This window comes from Salvelinus fontinalis, chromosome 12 (assembly GCF_029448725.1).
Source record: "Salvelinus fontinalis isolate EN_2023a chromosome 12, ASM2944872v1, whole genome shotgun sequence".
Lineage (NCBI taxonomy): Eukaryota > Metazoa > Chordata > Actinopteri > Salmoniformes > Salmonidae > Salvelinus > Salvelinus fontinalis.
In genome coordinates this window covers 10,846,224-10,864,028 of record NC_074676.1, presented here as the reverse complement: position 1 = coordinate 10,864,028, position 17,805 = coordinate 10,846,224, and the positions used below count along the sequence as shown (strand labels likewise).

Genomic DNA, 17,805 nt, shown 5'->3' with positions numbered 1-17,805 from the left:
CAGCACTCTGTAGGGTAGCACCATGGTGTAGATGGAGGACAGCTAGCGTGTGTCCTCCTCCTGGTACATTAACTTCAACACAAAACCTAGGAGGCTCTTGGTCCTCACCCCCTTTTATAGACTTACACAGTAATTATGACAACTTTGGGAGGACATCCTGCAACCTATCAGAGCTCTTGGAGCATGAACTAACATGTTGTCCACTCAAAGGATCAGAGAATGAATCTAGTACTGAAAGCATAAGCTACAGATAGCTAGCACTGCAGTGCAAAAAAATGTGTTGAATAGTTGACCCAGAGGTAAAAAGACAATAGTTGAACAGTTTTCAACAAATTCATTTCTTAAAAAATGAAGGAGAAGCAAGAGAGAGTCATTTCTTTCTCACTTTCAGTTTCACTTACTTAGCAAATGCAGCTATCTAGTTTATCCTACTCAAACACCCAGCTCAAACAGAGGGATGCCATGTTAGCTAGCTGGCTATGACTATCCAACACAACACTGAAACTCTTCCAAGTCAAGGTAAGCTTTTGGATGTATTAATTGCCACCGGGCCTGCCGGTGTAACTGCTAAACTGCTTACTGACTATACACTAACGTTACCTCATGATTGTAGCTGGTTTACTAACGCATTAGTTCTATTAGCTATGTTGACTAGGATGTTACTATAGCTAATATGGGGACAACGATGTAGGCTGTTTGCAGCAGTTTTGATATGGTTTGGCTTGGAAAGGTTTTTTCGCCTGGTCACATACAGCTGATGTGTTGTACATTGAAGTCCACAAGCGAAGGGAAAATGTGAGAGGAGGAGAGTGCATAGATGCGAGAAGGAATACAACGTAGCTGCTATGAATGTGAACTGTGTTTACGTGTGATCAGGGTTGTATTCATTCCGCCAATTCTTGGAATTTGTCCAATAGAAAGTCTCGTTTGCAACGGTTGGACTAATGACCCTAGATAAGCTAGATGCAGGCAAGAGTGTGCAAGGTGGTATTGAATTTGTCACTGTCTGTCCATGTGTCACTGTCTGTCACCTTTTCTCTCGACCTGTGTGCACCTATGTTGTAAACGTTAATTCATATAGCAATCTCATGATGGGTATAGGGAAAATTATCATGTAGTAGCCTAAACCTATCGATGTTACATTGAACTGGGTGAATGGAATATGAACGACAGACATCCAATATTCTGTAATAGAAACAAGGCCATGCTCATAAAAAAAAAAACGTCCTCCCTCATCTTATTAAACGACACTGACCGCCACTGGATCTGACGTGACATGGATTGGTGCTTTCACCCATTATTTAACATCATGATCAGTGATTACTTCCAAGAAAGGCAGGAAGGAATGACGCATGTAAGAGTATTGGAAGAGGGCCCTTACCTTCGGCTGGGACAAAGGTTTGGCTGGGACAAGCTCATCGTCACTTGAGGAGTTGGAATCATCCTTCTGCTGTTCGCTGGAGGCTGTGTATTGATGAGACGACACAAAGACATTAAACTGGAGCAGTGGTCTTCAAACTGTAGTTGTATACTCACTTCAACTATGTGATTTACATTGTTAGGTTCTAATTATCAGAGTAAGAACTCAACGGACACTATGAAAGCTTAAACCAAGTTTATTCTTCCCAAAGGATCGAACAGCTGAATCGACAAAGACATGGTTATAATAGTGGTGGTATATGTACCTCACTTTGGGTGGAGTCTCCTCCATCTTGCTAAAATATTGCATCTTTATTGCTAGGCAGGACACTAAGTGATACGGGCAATGAACGGTTCCATTTCCCTTAACGTGACCTCGACCCCCTTATCCATGGCGCTCTCCCCTTATCACTACTGCCACATGTGACCGTTTTCCCTGCACTCAGCTCCTCCCAAGCTTAACTGCACCCACCATAACCCTTCCTCCTACAGATAACTCCTAGTGTAAACCCTCGGCTATGGCACCCCTCATGTTTCTATTATAACTAATGATTAATAATAGGTAAAGCTCAGAAATCCAAACCCATCGACATTAAAACACCAGGTATAGGCTACTATTGTAATCTAATTTATAGCATTTCATTATAGCATTGTAGCATTTAGTAGCCACGGACGGCAAAGGAGTAGAAGCTTATCATAATGCTCATCACATCCTCCTGACCCCTGACCTTTGTTCCTGATGTTGGACAGGATGGTCGTGATGTCCTTCTCCAGAACCCCCGCTCCCACGCTCTCCGGCCCCTCTCTCTTCTTCAGCCTAAGGTAGGAGCAGAAGTTGAGCTTCCTGGGTGGCAGTGAGGCCATGTCGTCTGTGGTGAAGGATCCCACGGACTTGTTGCTGCCTAGGGACACCTGGTCCAGTAGCGTGGGCAGGTCTGCGGGTCTATCACCCATGGAGGCCTTGCGTGGGTGTGGGGTCGGCTGGCTCTTCTGACCCACTCCCACTGGCTCGGTCTCCTGGCTTTGGGCAGTAGCCCCAAACAGGGAGTAAAAGCTGAAGGCGCCGTCAGACAGAGGCCTGGGCTTGGTGGGCCCGTTGTTGTTCCTCCTGGTGACAACTGTGTTGGAGTCTGTGGTTGTCCCTGGTACTCCAAAAGATCTTCTGAAGACATTTGCCCAAATCTGGAACATGGACGTTGTCGGCTGGGGCTGAGCTGGGACTGGCTCTGCCTCTGGGTCTACCTGAGGCAATGGGTCCTTCTGGAGGATCTGGTCCTGAGGTTTGGAGTGTTTGGATGGGTCTCCTCCTCCAGGGCTTCGGGCCTCTTCTGGAGTAACCAGGTTCCAGTCTAGGAGCTTCTGTTTCTCAGACAGGGACAGGGTCAGCCTCTTTTTTGGGCCGACTGCTTCCTCCAGCTGTGGCACTTTGGTGACAGGAGGCGCTTCTTTACCCATCGATGGATTCTGATTCGGAGAATCTGGAGGTAGTTTAGGACCATCATGGGAGACCTGCTGAAAAAAGTATTGTTTTATTGCTCAGTACCAAAGTATTGTTTTATTGCTCAATTGCAATAAGGTTTATATGTGAAATGTTTCTATAACATAGGAAATTGTTGAGTATCTGTATGAATTTTGTGTTTTACTGGTGGTTCAATCACGTTGAAATCAAAGTTGGCCTCTTCAATGATGGGCTCCTCTTTTTCTGTAGCGTTTTCATGTGAGAAGTGTCTCACCAGGATGAGAGGGAGAGCTAACGGAGTAGAGTACAACATATACTTAACAAAAATATAAAACGCAGCATGTAACAATTTCAACGATTTTACTGAGTTACAGTTCATTTAAGGAAATCAGTCAATTGAAATAAATTCATTCGGCCCTAATGTATGGATTTCACATGACTGGGAAGGGGCGCAGCAATGGGTGGGCCTGGGAGGGCATAGACCCACCCACTTGGGAGTCAGGCCCACCCACTGGGGAGCCAGGCACAGCCAATCAGAATGATCTTTTCTCCACAAAAGGGCTTTATTACAGACAGAAATACTCCTCAGCTTCATCAGCTGTCTGACTGGCTGGTCTCAGACGATCCCGCAGATGAAGAAGCCGGATGTGGAGGCCCTGGGCTGGCGTGGTTACACGTCGTCTGCGGTTTGTGAGGCCAGTTGGAAGTGCTGACAAATTCTCTAAAACGACGTTGGAGGCGGCTTATGGTAGAGAAATGAACATTCAAACCTCGTCCACTAGAGCTGTTGCCAATTCCTGCAGTCAGCATGCCAATTGTACCCTCCCTCAAAACTTGAGACATCTGTGGCATTGTGTTGTGTGACAAAACGGCACATTTTAGAGTGGCATTTTATTGTCCCCAGCACAAGGTGCACCTGTGTAATGATCATGCTGTTTAATCAACTTCTTGATATGCCACACCTGTCAGATGGATGGATTATCTTGGCAAAGGAGAAATGCTCACTAACAGGGATGTAAACAGAACTTGAGAGAAATAAGCTTTTTGTGCGCATGGAACATTTCTGGGATCTTTAATTTCAGCTCATGAAACCTGAGACCAACACTTTACATGGTGTGTTTATATTTTTGTTCAGTGTAGATAACATACATTCATCAGAGCTCATACAGCAACACAGTGCTGTAGGTCAGACTTAACACACAACTCGCATGCCTTCACATTAACATGCATATGCTAAATAAACCTGTGTTGTCATTGTGCATAACATTAGGGTCATCACGCATGAATGACCAATCATGTGGGAAATGTTCTAATAATGTATGCTAAACCCTTATGGTTCAAAAGAGTTACCAGAGAAACCAGAATTATTGAGTTTCATCAGCAAGAGAGCACATTTATGTTGTTTATCCCGAAAAATTACCTTTTTCTAAACACTAATCTAATCTCATTCAATTGTAGACAACTCCAGATAAAAACTAATATTTAAATATTAAAAAACGAATATCTCTTTTGCCCAGAGATCAGCAGCTCCCTCTAGTGTGGAGAGAACAGCTCTGACGCTCAGGCCTTCTCACATTAACTTAAAAAAAAAAAATTCTTGCATGTAACCAGCTTAAAGACGATAAACCTTATATCCATCAGTAGAAAGTCATTTGTGGTCCGATTGGATTTTAATCTCCACTATCTTGCTCTATTTAACCATGGGGCTTTACAGTCCTTCAGGTCTAACTCCATAAATAGACGATGAGTTGGTATATACAAACTCCAGGGATAGCCCGCTAGAAGTATAGCTTACTACTGCATTGAAAGCGAGAGAGTTGAAGGTCAATGACCCATTGGGATTCTTAAAAAGGCGTGAAGTACGCACCGTAGGCCCCTAACTGCAACAGCTCTTTACAACACTTCTACAAAGCACAAACATCACAGAGCTAGTAGAGCCACAGTAGGGCATAAGAAGGGGTGAAATTATGCCTGTAGGATAAGGACAGGAGGTGATGGATAGGCCAGATAATGTATAAATGATCATGTCAGATTGTCAACAGCAGATAGTCTACTCACTAGCGCGGATCTTCCTCTTCCATCGGCTGTTCCCAGACAGGAGAGATGAATTGGAACCGGAAGGTTCTACAGGTGTGGGTAGGAGAGGGAGAGAATACGTAATAAGTAACACATACAGTTCTGATCTGGGGCAACACATTTGAACTGGATGTCTGTCACGCAACAATGATAAACGATGCTACAGTATAGTTCTGAATGTACATGTGAACTAAGCCAATGAGGAGATCTCGTTCCAGACTTCCTCCAATTCAGCCATGGGGTGACGTCACAAACCTAAAACTGAGCCCAGCCAACGTAGCATGGAGAACAGAACAGATGTGGTCTATAGACAGCCAACAGACAGCCCTATCCGTGCAGCCAAACAGAATGTTCCGGCCATTCACAGTGCTCAGGGCTCCCCATACCAAGACAACTATTCAATTAATAAGGGAGAATGGCTTTGTCTGCTATACCCAGATTTCAGCGCCTTAACTGGAGGAGTGGGAGTCTCACACTTGGGGAAACATAGCATGGTGTGCTGCTTCTAACTCACTCAGAGCATAATAAACAATGTCTATATCCCACAGGACCAGGGTTATATCACTAAACGGATGGAATCATTTCCTACATGCTCCCGACATCCAGACTGATGTCTAATGATCCTGGGAGAGAAGTTACGCTGCTACAAGGCCAAGGCTGTGGACGGGGAGAATAGGGAAAGAGCGATCGCTGTAGCTAGGGAAAAATCAGAAGGCCGATGTGTTTCTCATGGTGGTGAATGTCAGGGAGACCTGCACACCTTTCTTCTCTTGTGCAGAATCTTGTGCTTGGAGAGAAGTATTCGAGTTGTCCTGTTTCTTCGAGTCGGCACTGCAAATGGTCACAGACAACAGACACAACGAGCAAATGGCAAATATCAATTTGGATTGTGAACAAGGACACATTCTGAGCATTGTGCTGTACTAGTGGACTCACGTCCTGTTGGAGTCAGGCATGTCCAGGTCCACGGCCTCCTCCTCTGCCACCTCAGGCACCATGCGGGTGTACAGTCCATTCAACAGGCCTGTGTACCCTGAAAACATACCCATCTTATTAGGTTATACATTCTGCCAGATTTAGTATAGCTATTTATGACACTAAGTTTACTATAAACAAACAAGGATAGCTTTGGTGACTAAGCTTTTTTGGAACGCTACTACTCTTACTACGTGTAATTACATCTGTCTCTTTTCCAACTGCCTAGTACACAGTCCCAGGTTGCATTATTGCTATGGTAACAACACACATTTGACCTTACTTTATACACTGAGTATATAAAACATTAAGGACACCTGCTCTTTCCATGACATAGCTTTCACCTGGATTCACCTTGTCCGTCTATGATCTCTTATTGATTTAAGTTGTTAAATCCACTTCAAATCAATTGAGACGAATGGGAGGAGAGGTTAATGAAGGATTTTTAAGCCTTGAGACATGGATTGTGTATGTATGCCATTCAGAGGGTGAATGAGCAAGACAACATATTTAAGTACCTTTGAACAGGGTATGGTAGAAAGTGCCAGGCACACTGGTTTGTGTCAAGAACTGCAACGCTGCTGGGTTTTTAACGCTCAACAGTTTGTGTGTATCAAGACTGGTCCACCAACCAAAGGACATCCAACCAACTTGACAATTGTGGGAAGCATTGGAGTCAACATGGGCCAGCATCCCTGTGGAACACTTGACACCTTGTAGAGTTCATGCCCCGACGAATTGAGGCTGTTCTCAATATTAGGAAGATGTTCCTAATGTTTATTATAAACTGGGTGATCTGAGCCCTGAATGCTGATTGGCTGACAGCAAAACATGTATTATTACTACTCTAATTACATTGGCAACCAGTTTATAATAGAAATAAGGCACCACGGGCGTTTATAGTATATGGCCAATATACCACGGCTAAGGGCTGTGTCCAGACACTCTGCATTGCGTGTTGTGTCGTGCATAAGATCAGCCCTTAGCCGTGGTATATTGGCCATATACCACACCTCCTCTGGCCTTATGCAAATATACACTGAGTATACTTAAGCAATGAGTCAGCATGCAGTGAACAGTCTCATCTACACATTTTATACAGGTAACTCCCAAAATAATGGGAACACTTGAGTAAATGAGGGATACAAAGTATATTAAAAGCAGGTGCTTCCACACAGGTGTGGTAACATTCCATCATGCTTAGGGTCATGTATAAAAATGCTGGGCATTATGACTAGATGGAGTACAGCTACGACCGGAATGTACTTTTTGTAGCAGGTTAGGAGAGCACTTTAGCTAACTTTTTGGTCCCGTGTGGCTCAGTTGGTAGAGCTTGGCGCTTGCAACGCCAGGGTTGTGGGTTCATTCCCCACGGGGGGACCAGGATGAATATGTATGAACTTTCCAATTTGTAAGTCGCTCTGGATAAGAGCGTCTGCTAAATGACTTAAATGTAAATGTTTAACCTCATTCTCCTAACATGCTACGTTAATTCTCCTGACCTATTGTGTAAGTTCTCCTAACCTGCTACAAAAAAGTCATTTCCGGTCGTAGCTGTATTCCACCTAGTCAGAACCATTATTTTGGCTACCATGGCTATGATCCCCTAGGAAGGACAATGCCCCGATCCACAGGGCATGAGTGGTCACTGAATGGTTTGATGAGCATGAAAACGATGTCAACCATATATCATGGGCGTCTGCCACCAGATCTCAACTCAATTGAGATTCTGGAGATTCTGACACAGCATTTTCCACCAACATCAACAAAACACCAAATAATGGAATTTTATGAAGGAAGAATGATGTCACATCCATCCGATAGATTCTACAAGTGTCTGGAACTCTATGCCAAGGTGCATTGAAGCGGTTCTGGCTCGTCGTGTCCCAACGCCCTATTAAGACACTATGTTGGCGTTTCCTTTATTTTGGAAGTCACCTGTATATACAGGTATAAACTGAGACTTTGGAAAAGCATCATGTTAAAACATAAAACATTTAACACCAACCATGTGACATGAAACATTACAGGGAACATTCAGCTAGCTACAGCTAGTGATTACTTACAGAACCAAACTGAAGCAATGTTGACATTGTTTTATACATTCTTTTGAGAAGTTCCTCCAATTAGTTTAATTACATTTGCTAACCATAAAGAAAAGAAAAAAACGTACACAAACATTACCTAGATATATACGTAAATATATGGGGCATGCTCAGTATCGGAATCAACTGAATGGATGGTTAGGTTGTGTAGTATATTGTGGAAGTGTGTGTGTGTGTGTGTGTGTGTGTGTGTGTGTGTGTGTGTGTGCGTGATTATCGACGCAACACAGCTTCAACACACATACATGAACGATAGCCTACTTAACCTATATGGTAATTCCCCAAACATTGTCAGATTTATGTTAGGATTCCATTGCAGAATAACAGAAAAGCACCACTTGCAAATGAACTCTGCGAGAATTCTTATAATGCAGACCAGATTCGACCCAGAGGTGACCCAGAATGAAAGATGAAAGACTCTAAAGACAAAGCCATAAAGTGAAAGGATACGTGCATTGGTCTATTACTATTATTTGATTTCAGTTCATAGTTGAGACGCTTTTGTATTAGGTCTAATCTATCAGTTGTTGTTGTGACAGTAAGTGACTGTGCTATTTGGATTTTAAAAAAAATATCAGATGTGGTTAAGTGCATGGGAATGTGCCAGTCAACAAATGACAGGTTCTTTTTGCGAACAGACGTTATGCTTTTAACAGGGTTATTAATGTGAGGCTGCTGGTGCAAAAAAAAAGCTTCTTATTTTTTTAAATGCCTTTTTTTTCCAAAGTCTTTCATATTAAAATAGTTAATTCTGCTATTAATTTGAAAGCTGTGAGAATGTTATAAATGTAATGGATCAACCATGAAATGCTATATGAAAACCATAAACAGCACATTTTTAACAGCTTAAGCCATGGATAATAGCTGGTAAATTTAGCAAAAAAAAAAAAAAAAAGAGGAAGCAAGTAACTTCTGTAATCAAATGAATTTATTTATACTTACAGCTTTAAATAGCATAAATAAGCAACCCGTTTATTCACTATGGAAAAATACAAGGTAGCAGACAAATTCTTAAACAACTAAAATGTACAACAAAATATTCTGGAGCTGACATGCAGAATTTTGCCCCCCTCCCCAAAATAGGATCCTCTCAAGCGCAATGAACTCAGCTTTGTGTATTAGGAGGAACATGAGAGAGCCTTTGAGAAGGTTTCTGAGAGGTAAGCACCTTCTGCAACAGAGAATCACAAGGGGACATACAGAGAAGTAGAGACATGGAGGTTATCATGTATCAGATGGGTTGAAAAAACTGCATGCCAAAAACGTAGAGGCATGCGGACCTTGAGCATGTGGGTTAGCTTGGAGGAATGGAAGGCTTTCGAAACATGCGTCAATTAACAAACAATGTGTGGCCAACTAAATTAACTCGTTGTCATACACAGGACCCATGCCTAGTTCTCAACATGAATAGTACATGTGTGGTTAAAAGCTATGAAGGCAGCTAATGCAAAGCAACACTATTGATCACGTGACCCAAGCAGACCATCACCTTCCTGCAGCCACAATTCAGCCAATCAGAGGTTGCAGCATTGGAAACGTGAAACAGGCTACATATGAAGTGAAAGAAAGAATGGAGGAATGAAAATGGGGATATATGGAAGCGAAAACATAAGACACACAAGTACTTAGAATCACAAATTAAATAAAAGCTTTGTTGCATCACTGTACCATAACAGATAATTAGCAGAAAAATAAGTAATACTACCGGAACAAGCTATTGATTGAACATCTACAACACTTCAGCACAAACATTTGTGATAATTCACATCTTAGAATATGTGCAGAAATGTGCATTAAATCCAAGGCTTGTGATACCAGCAACAAAAGCAGAAAAACTATAACTAAATATAAATATATTTTGGGCAGAATTTGCTACAATACCTGGTGTAGGAAGTAAAAATTTGAATCCTCTCGGTCTTTCCCGACATCTTTGTTTCTACCCCACTTAACTAATATTTTACAACAATAAGAATCCGTTTTTCAAACAGACACATCTAAAATCAAATGTGTGTTCCATTAAACGGCCTAGACAAATCAAAAATAATACTGTGTGAAAGCTGTTCTAAAACAAAAAAATGTACACATAAAAAAATTCCAACAAAATAGTCTCCAGAATCATCTTAATTACATAAAAAAAAGCTATTGTCAGAAAATAAATACTGTTTGGCATTTCCATTGCACATGTGCAATATAGCAGTGCAGTTCAAGAAGCATAGCCGGACTTCGTTCTCTAACTTCCCACATCACAAGCACACCAGGCACTACACACAGGCCTTAGCAGCACCTCCAAGTCAACTAAAGTGCTTTTAGTGGATCCTTTTTTGGATTACTTAGGAGTTAAAAATAAAAGTTGAACCCAAACATAAGCATGGGAACACTAAAATAAAAGGTTTAAAGCAATTGAAAGGATACATGACCTCAAATGCTAAGGACCATGTGTAGCAATAATACTTTGATAAACAAACAGATGTGTTTCTCGGCGTCAAATCAAAATCATGGAAGAACAAATAACACTTTTGAAATTGAACCAGTCTGCACAGAGCATTGTACAGACTGTGAAGCAAGTGCCTGTGCTATAGCAGCGAGTACAGTACAAGTGCATCATTAAGTCCATGAGCCCCAGAGGCCCAGCGGCACCAGGCTCTGCCCGCTCTAGGTGAGCCTGAGACCTAGGCGCTGCTGAGCTTAGTGCAGTAGACCGTGAGGCTGAGGCTGCTCAGCCTCCATGTACATCTGGCCCAGGAGCTCGTGCAGTATGCTCAGTAGGGGCATGCCCAGACTCAGCAGCTCGTACAGGAAGCCGTAGTCCTCTGAGTGGTCTATGAGGTGGAGCCCTGCCTGGCCAACCGCCCCATGCACCCAGCGGGCCAGCTGGCAGGGCGTCCCACACACTGCCCGGCCCGCGTGCAGCGGCCAACGCAGGCTTCTCCTAAGGAAGGAACTCAGGGTACCTGAGGGCTGGCTCTGCAGGCTGTCCGTGGCCGAGTAGGGGTCACTCCGGTCTGGCGAAGACATCAGACGTCCCTGGCCCTCCTGCGTCTGATAGACACAACATACAATTGAAATCAGACCACGTAAAACACATTAAACATTTTTTTTTAAATAACATGAATACCTCATAAGTAAAAATGGCTGTGTTTATGTTTTGCTATTACTGAAAGCTATTTACCGTTCTCCTCAAGAACTTGCTTGAAGTTTGTAGGCTGGACCGACGCTGAGAATAATGAGGCTTGCAGTAAAACTTGCCTGAAACACAAAAAACACTGTAAAAACACATGCCGGCTGACACTAAAGATCAAAATAATTCACAAACAGCTTCTGTCCCCAGGTGGGAGAGTGGCTGGTGTGTGGGTGTGTCAGCATCATGCCGTGTTGGGAGTCGTAGGCGTGTCCTCCCAGGCGTAGTGTGGAGCTGCAGACGTCACAGCGGAAACACTCCCTGTGGAAGAAGTGGCCCTCGGCGCTGAGTCGCTCCATCACGTACACACGCTTGGAGCAGAAGTGACACGTGTCACTGCCTCCCAGGTTCTGAGGGATCTCCTTCCGCACGATACACTGTCAGGAGACAGACAACAGCAGCCGGTTAGTGATACAGTGAGAACAATGTAATAGGCAAGCTGTTACCGTAGTCGTCTACTGCTAACAATGAGGATGGTTGAGGGGCATAAAGTGAGTAATTGAGCATTGTTGGTTCTAAACTCAGCAAAAAAAAAAGAAAATGTCCCTTTTTCAGGTTCCTGTCTTTCAGAGATAATTCGTAAAAATCCAAATAACTTCCCAGATCTTCATTGTAAAGGGTTTATACACAGTTTCCCCACGCTTGTTCGATGACCCATAAACAATTCATGAACACATGTGGAACGGTCATTAAGACACTAACAGCTTACAGATGGTAGGCAATTAAGGTCACAGTTTATGAAAACTTAGGACACTAAAGAGGCCTTTCTACTAACTCTGAAACACACCAAAAGAAAGATGCCCATGGTCCCTGTGTGAATGTGCCTTAGGCATGCTGCAAGGAGGCATGAGGGCTGCAGATGTGGCCAGGGCAATAAATTGCAATGTCCATACTGTGAGACTCCTAAGACAGTGCTACAGGGAGACAGGACGGACAACTGATCATCCTCACAGTGGCAGAACACCTGAACAGGATTGGTACATCCGAACATCAAAACTGCGGGACAGGTACAGGATGGCAACAACAACTGCCCGAATTACACCAGGAACGCACAATCCCTCCATCAGTGCTCAGACTGTCCGCAATAGGCTGAAAGAGGCTGGACTGAGGGCTTGTAGGTCTGTTGTAAGGCAGGTCCTCAACAGACATCACCGGCAACAATGTTGCCTATGGGCACAAACCCACCATCGCTGGACCAGACAGGACTGCACTGAGCACTTTTTCCCCCTCCAGGAGCGACGTTCGGATTTGCGTTTATCGTCGAAAGAATGAGCGTTACACCGAGGCCTGTACTCTGGAGCGGGATCGATTTGGAGGGTCAGTCATGGTCTGGGGTGGTGTGTCACAACATCGTCGGCTCTAAGCTTGTTGTCATTGCAGGCAATCTCACCGCTGTGCGTTACAGGGAAGACATCCTCCTCCCTCATGAGGTACCCTTCCTGCAGGCTCATTCTGACATGATCCTCCAGCATGACAATGCCACCAGCCATGCTGCACGTTCTGTGTGTGACTTCCTGCAAGACAGGAATGTCAGTGCTCTGCCATGGCCAGCGAAGAGCTCGGATCTCAATCCCATTGAGCACGTCTGAGACCTGTTGGATCAGAGGGTGAGGGCTAGGGCCATTCCCCCCTGAAATGTCCGGGAACTTGCAGGTGCCTTGGTGGAAAAGTGGGGTAACATCTCACAGCAAGAACTGGCAAATCTGGTGCAGTCCAAGAGGAGGAGATGCACTGCAGTACTTAATGCAGCTGGTCGCCACACCACATACTGACTGTTACTTTTGATTTTGACCCCCCCCCCCCCTTTGTTCAGGGACACATTATTCCATTTCTGTTAGTCATATGTCTGTGGAACTTGCTCAGTTTATGTTTCAGTTGTTGAATCTTATGTTCATACAAATATTTACACATGTTAAGTTTGCTGAAAATAAACGCAGTTGACAGTGAGAGGACGTTTATTTTTTGGCTGAGTTTATATAGCACCCTTTCTTCTAACAGTGTACAATATTAAGTGGTGGTGTGACCACCTAACAAGTCTCAACATCCACGTTATGGTTAGGTGTTAAGGCAGGCAGTGAGATGGAACTAGTGCAACTGTGGCTGAATAATACAACATGGAATGGGAACTTATTTCCTAATGTGTCATATTAGTAGGGCATTTCTCCAGCCCAGTGAGAGATGATAATGAATCAACAACAGAGATGATGAATCAACAATTCTCGGGACAATAGCAGAGAACTAACTAGTCAAATAGATTGGTTTCACAAAGCTCTACACAAGATTGCATTTCGCTTTTGCTTTGCCCATATAGGCAAAGCAAAATGCAAAATGCTGTTCACTGCTCTAGACCTGAAGACCTGAAGTGGGGCCAAACACTGTGAACAGGCACCCATATGAGTGCATGGAGTTACTACTGCTGTGGCCCCTGAAGGCCCTTTACACAAAACACCATAGCTCATGACTGGAGAAGTCTCAGGAAGAGTCAGGTCAGAATGTTTTACAGTTTACAGTGAACAGCATCATCTTTCCTACTAATAACAGATGTAGTATCCTGAAGCAGTAGACATGACTTGATTGTTGTTAAGGTTACCAAAACTCCTGAAGCGTGGGGTGGTAATAGATATAGAGCCCACTTTTTTGTGTGTGTGTCTTGTGATGTACACTGCTCAAAAAAATAAAGGGAACACTTAAACAACACAATGTAACTCCAAGTCAATCACACTTCTGTGAACTCAAACTGTCCACTTAGGAAGCAACACTGATTGAGAATAAATTTCACATGCTGTTGTGCAAATGAAATAGACAAAAGGTGGAAATTATAGGCAATTAGTAAGACACCCCCAAAAAGGGAACGGTTCTGTAGGTGGTGACCACACACCACTTCTCAGTTCCTAAGCTTCCTGGCTGATGTTTTGGTCACTTTTGAATGCTGGCGGTGCTTTCACTCTAGTGGTAGCATGAGACGGAGTCTACAACCCACACAAGTGGCTCAGGTAGTGCAGCTCATCCAGGATGGCTCATCAACACTGACAGACACAACAAACCTTTTTGCCACAGCTCGCATTGATGTGCCATCCTGGATGAACTGCAATACCTGAGCCACTGGTGTGGGTTGTAGACTCCGTCTCATGCTACCACTAGAGTGAAAGCACCGCCAGCATTCAAAAGTGACCAAAACATCAGCCAGGAAGCAAAGGAACTGAGAAGTGGTCTGTGGTCACCACCTGCAGAACCATTCCTTTTTTGGGGGTGTCTTACTAATTGCCTATAATTTCCACCTTTTGTCTATTCCATTTGCACAACAGCATGTGAAATTTATTGTCAATCAGTGTTGCTTCCTAAGTGGACAGTTTGATTTCACAGAAGTGTGATTGACTTGGAGTTACATTGTGTTGTTTAAGTGTTCCCTTTATTTTTTGGAGCAGTGTATATTCCCACTGGGCACAAGCATAATCGTTAGTCACACTGTGCTTACCGGCAAGGCATTAGGCCTGTGGTCAGTTTCATAAAGGACGGCTAGAGTTTCAGCCCTAGCACCTATGTGAGAAGAGACCTTCCCAACTGTCCTCTAACAGAACCCAGTCACAGAGGTAGAGGGAGGGAGCAGCACAAAGACAGAGATATTAAAGGGGGGAAAAAAGAAAGGAAGAGGGAAACAGAAAAAGTAAGGATCAGAATAGTGTAGATGAAGGAAAACAAAGACATTTATTTCTACTCAGACATGAGAGGAGATGCAGAAATCATGCAGACAGTGAAGTTGTTACTCCTACCTGTTTGGCAGGCTTAGAGCGCTCAGCAGGACAGCTTTCAGATTGATCAATTGTTTTTTTAATCATTACGCTTGGTGCAGCACTCCCAGTGCACTAAAACCAATAAAAACATGGTAAGAGTGAGCTGATTTAACATATGTACACTCTAAGAAGCTTCTATATATTTTTTTACATTTCACATTTTTACTGATACCTGTTGGGCAGACTAAGGGTTCAGCTCGATAACGCTCCGATCTAATTATTCTACTAGACACTCAGCATTCCCATTGCGCTAAATAAAAGGATGGTCAGAGTGAGCTGACAACAGTGTCTTCTGTTCTCTCATGTCAACTGTAGAGGGAGATTTTTACTGATACCTGTTCGGTGGACTTTAAAGGGCCAGCTTCATAACTCTCAAATCGATCGATTGGCTTTTGAATACTTGATCCAGCCCTCCCATTGCACTTAAGTCAGCTCACTGTATTTTTGATGATTTAAGTCTTTTTTCCCCTCTTTTTCTTACAAATTCGTTGTTTTTTTTACTGAAACCTGTTTGTCAGGCTTGAAGGGTTCAGAATGACAGCTTTCGAATCGATCAATTGACTTTTGAAGGAGTCTACTTTTCGAAGCATTCCCGCTGCACTAAAACCAATAACAACATGGCTGGAGTGAGTTGACCGAGTTGAGTCTTTCTTCTATTCTTATACTTCAAATGCATTTCAAATTACTGGTGCCTGTTCGGCAGACATGTCAGGCTTGAAGGGTTCAGCTTGATAACTCACAGGACATTCGATTGGCGTTTGAATGAGTCTACTTGATGCAGCACTTCCATTGCACTAAAACCATTAAAAAAAATTGTCAGAGTGAGCTGCTATTTTTTAGGTTTGGGCTGGTCAGGACCACAACAAGGCACTGCTAGCGGCAGTCGTTTTTACCTTGTAATGATGCACAGGAGATGTTGGGGTAAGAGAAGAGAAGCAAGAAAGGGCAGACGGTTCAGGGACAGGGTGTATTGAAGTGATTTTAGAAACAAAGGCAGATCGATCCGTCTGTAGAAAAAGGGTTCATATCAGAAATGAAATCGCCAAAATATCTAGCTCTTCACATAGCCCACCCCAAAAAATACTGAGGAGATGCAAGCTGAATATAAGTAGGAGAGGAACAATTGGTCAGAGAAAAATTCAACAGCACAAACTGACATCTCTTTTCTAGTGAAGATATGAATGTTCACTCATTAGTATCATCACAGACCACTTTCATCATGCAGAGAGAAGTCACCTGACCTGGAATTCTCAGAACTGTAACACCATGGAAACAAGACATGCTGCAAGAAAACAACCTCTGCCAACAAATGGATTTAAAATGGATTACCAAGCTGTTACCAGCCTTCAAAAACATGCTCCACTCTCAGTAAAATGTGAGTAGGTTTGACTGGTGACTTTGTATCCTTCTAAACAGTCTGAGGCGGTCAAACAGAACTTGTGTACAGGGTCAAACATACTGTGCCTCATTTCCTTAGATGGGGTTAGACAGGCAGGCGAGGGGTGGTGCTACACTTTCACCTTATACTCTTTCACTAGAGGAGTCTCGGACTCAGGAAACATAGAACGCAGAAGCACAGCCCTCTCCTTTATACTCTTCCTGTTAAATTCCCCGGGAGTTACGGATTGCAATTTTTTCTTTAGAACAGCAACAAGGAAAGGAAAGAAAAGCAAGTGTGAAAGTCAGAAACGGCAAGAAGTAGGCAAATAAATACTGAACAGCAAACATAATCCATAGTAAAGCTGATGTGGGGTATGGCAATTTTGTATCTTTTGAACAATTCTGTTTTTGTTGCCGAGTTGTGCTGTCTGCTAGTCTTTTGTGGATAAGGCACATGTGGATTTACTATTTTGAATGGGCATAAAAATCTATTTCCACGCAAAAAAAAAATGTTTTACTGTGAGAGTGCAGAAGGCATAGCTGTGAATGGGACTAACGTGGTATGTCCAGACAGATATAATGGAGGCTCATTGTCACCTGGCTCATCTTTTGCTCCAGCTTCTCTAGGCGCTGGCCCATCCCTGTGGGGTCAGGAGAAGGTTGTTCTGGGTAATCTACATCATCTGGGGTTTCGGTGTGTGGAATCCACACTCTCTGCTGCACCAAGTCTGCGCGCGGATAGGCCTGCGTTTGATCATCATGAGGAGGACTCCAGGACCTTGTTGGAATGGGAAGGGGAGTCGGTTGCGCCACGGCTGCAGGCTCTTCTAAGAGTCGCATATAGATAGACGGCTGAAAGCAGATATACACACACAAAGCAATGTGTAAAGCAGCACGGACCTCCAACCAGTAGAGGGCAAACCTCCAGGGTGGCGTAAAAGGGGTGTCTTTTCAATGACTCTTGGTCTAGAAGACTATTGGTTATTTTGTTAACATAGGCTCTATGTTAGGGGGGGGGGGGGGTTTATTGAGTTTACGATGCAGCGGCTGACCCTTCATGGTCTCAACACACACCAGATTGACGTGACTGTACCTGCCACTTGGGGCGTGGGGGTGGAGGCGAGGGAGGGGGCTGTTCCTTGGGCTTAGCGAAGCGACGGTTCGCCATCATATCCAGAGAAGGAGATGAAGGACGGCTTGAATCAGAGTCTGAGTTCAAATCAGACTGACAGAGCAGCAGACACGAGATAAGGCAGGAAGGGAAGGACGAGCAGGAGGATTAGGAAAAAAAATGTTAATAAAGTAGTGCAGAATGATTTGTTTCTGTAGTTCCATTCAAAACCACGCCCTGCCGTCATCCACCCATTGCATAAAGTGTAATGGGTCTGATCCTGAATGCTGATTGGTTAAAACTGCATTCCA

General features: G+C 43.6%; 1 protein-coding gene across 6 annotated transcripts in view; it reads right to left on the bottom strand.

The window, feature by feature from the left end:
- LOC129866776 (F-actin-monooxygenase mical2b-like) overlaps window positions 1-17,805 on the bottom strand; it is a 79,703-nt gene that overhangs the window by 9,009 nt on the left and 52,889 nt on the right. Inside the window, exons 17-31 of one of the 6 annotated variants that reach the window (XM_055939649.1) lie at window positions 17,477-17,608; window positions 16,981-17,235; window positions 16,524-16,640; window positions 15,897-16,010; window positions 14,983-15,075; window positions 14,688-14,780; window positions 11,403-11,589; window positions 11,204-11,280; window positions 10,986-11,073; window positions 5,891-5,987; window positions 5,715-5,785; window positions 4,937-5,002; window positions 3,063-3,169; window positions 2,148-2,931; window positions 1,382-1,464 (exon numbers count right to left, since the gene is read on the bottom strand). In XM_055939649.1, the coding sequence (XP_055795624.1) occupies window positions 1,382-1,464; window positions 2,148-2,931; window positions 3,063-3,169; window positions 4,937-5,002; window positions 5,715-5,785; window positions 5,891-5,987; window positions 10,986-11,073; window positions 11,204-11,280; window positions 11,403-11,589; window positions 14,688-14,780; window positions 14,983-15,075; window positions 15,897-16,010; window positions 16,524-16,640; window positions 16,981-17,235; window positions 17,477-17,608 (2,364 nt within the window). Of the gene's footprint in view, window positions 1-1,381; window positions 1,465-2,147; window positions 2,932-3,062; window positions 3,170-4,936; window positions 5,003-5,714; window positions 5,786-5,890; window positions 5,988-8,944; window positions 9,206-10,985; window positions 11,074-11,203; window positions 11,281-11,402; window positions 11,590-14,687; window positions 14,781-14,982; window positions 15,076-15,896; window positions 16,011-16,523; window positions 16,641-16,980; window positions 17,236-17,476; window positions 17,609-17,805 lie in introns of those variants that run through there. The other 5 variants (XM_055939650.1, XM_055939651.1, XM_055939652.1 and 2 more) reach the window with 5 other exon arrangements.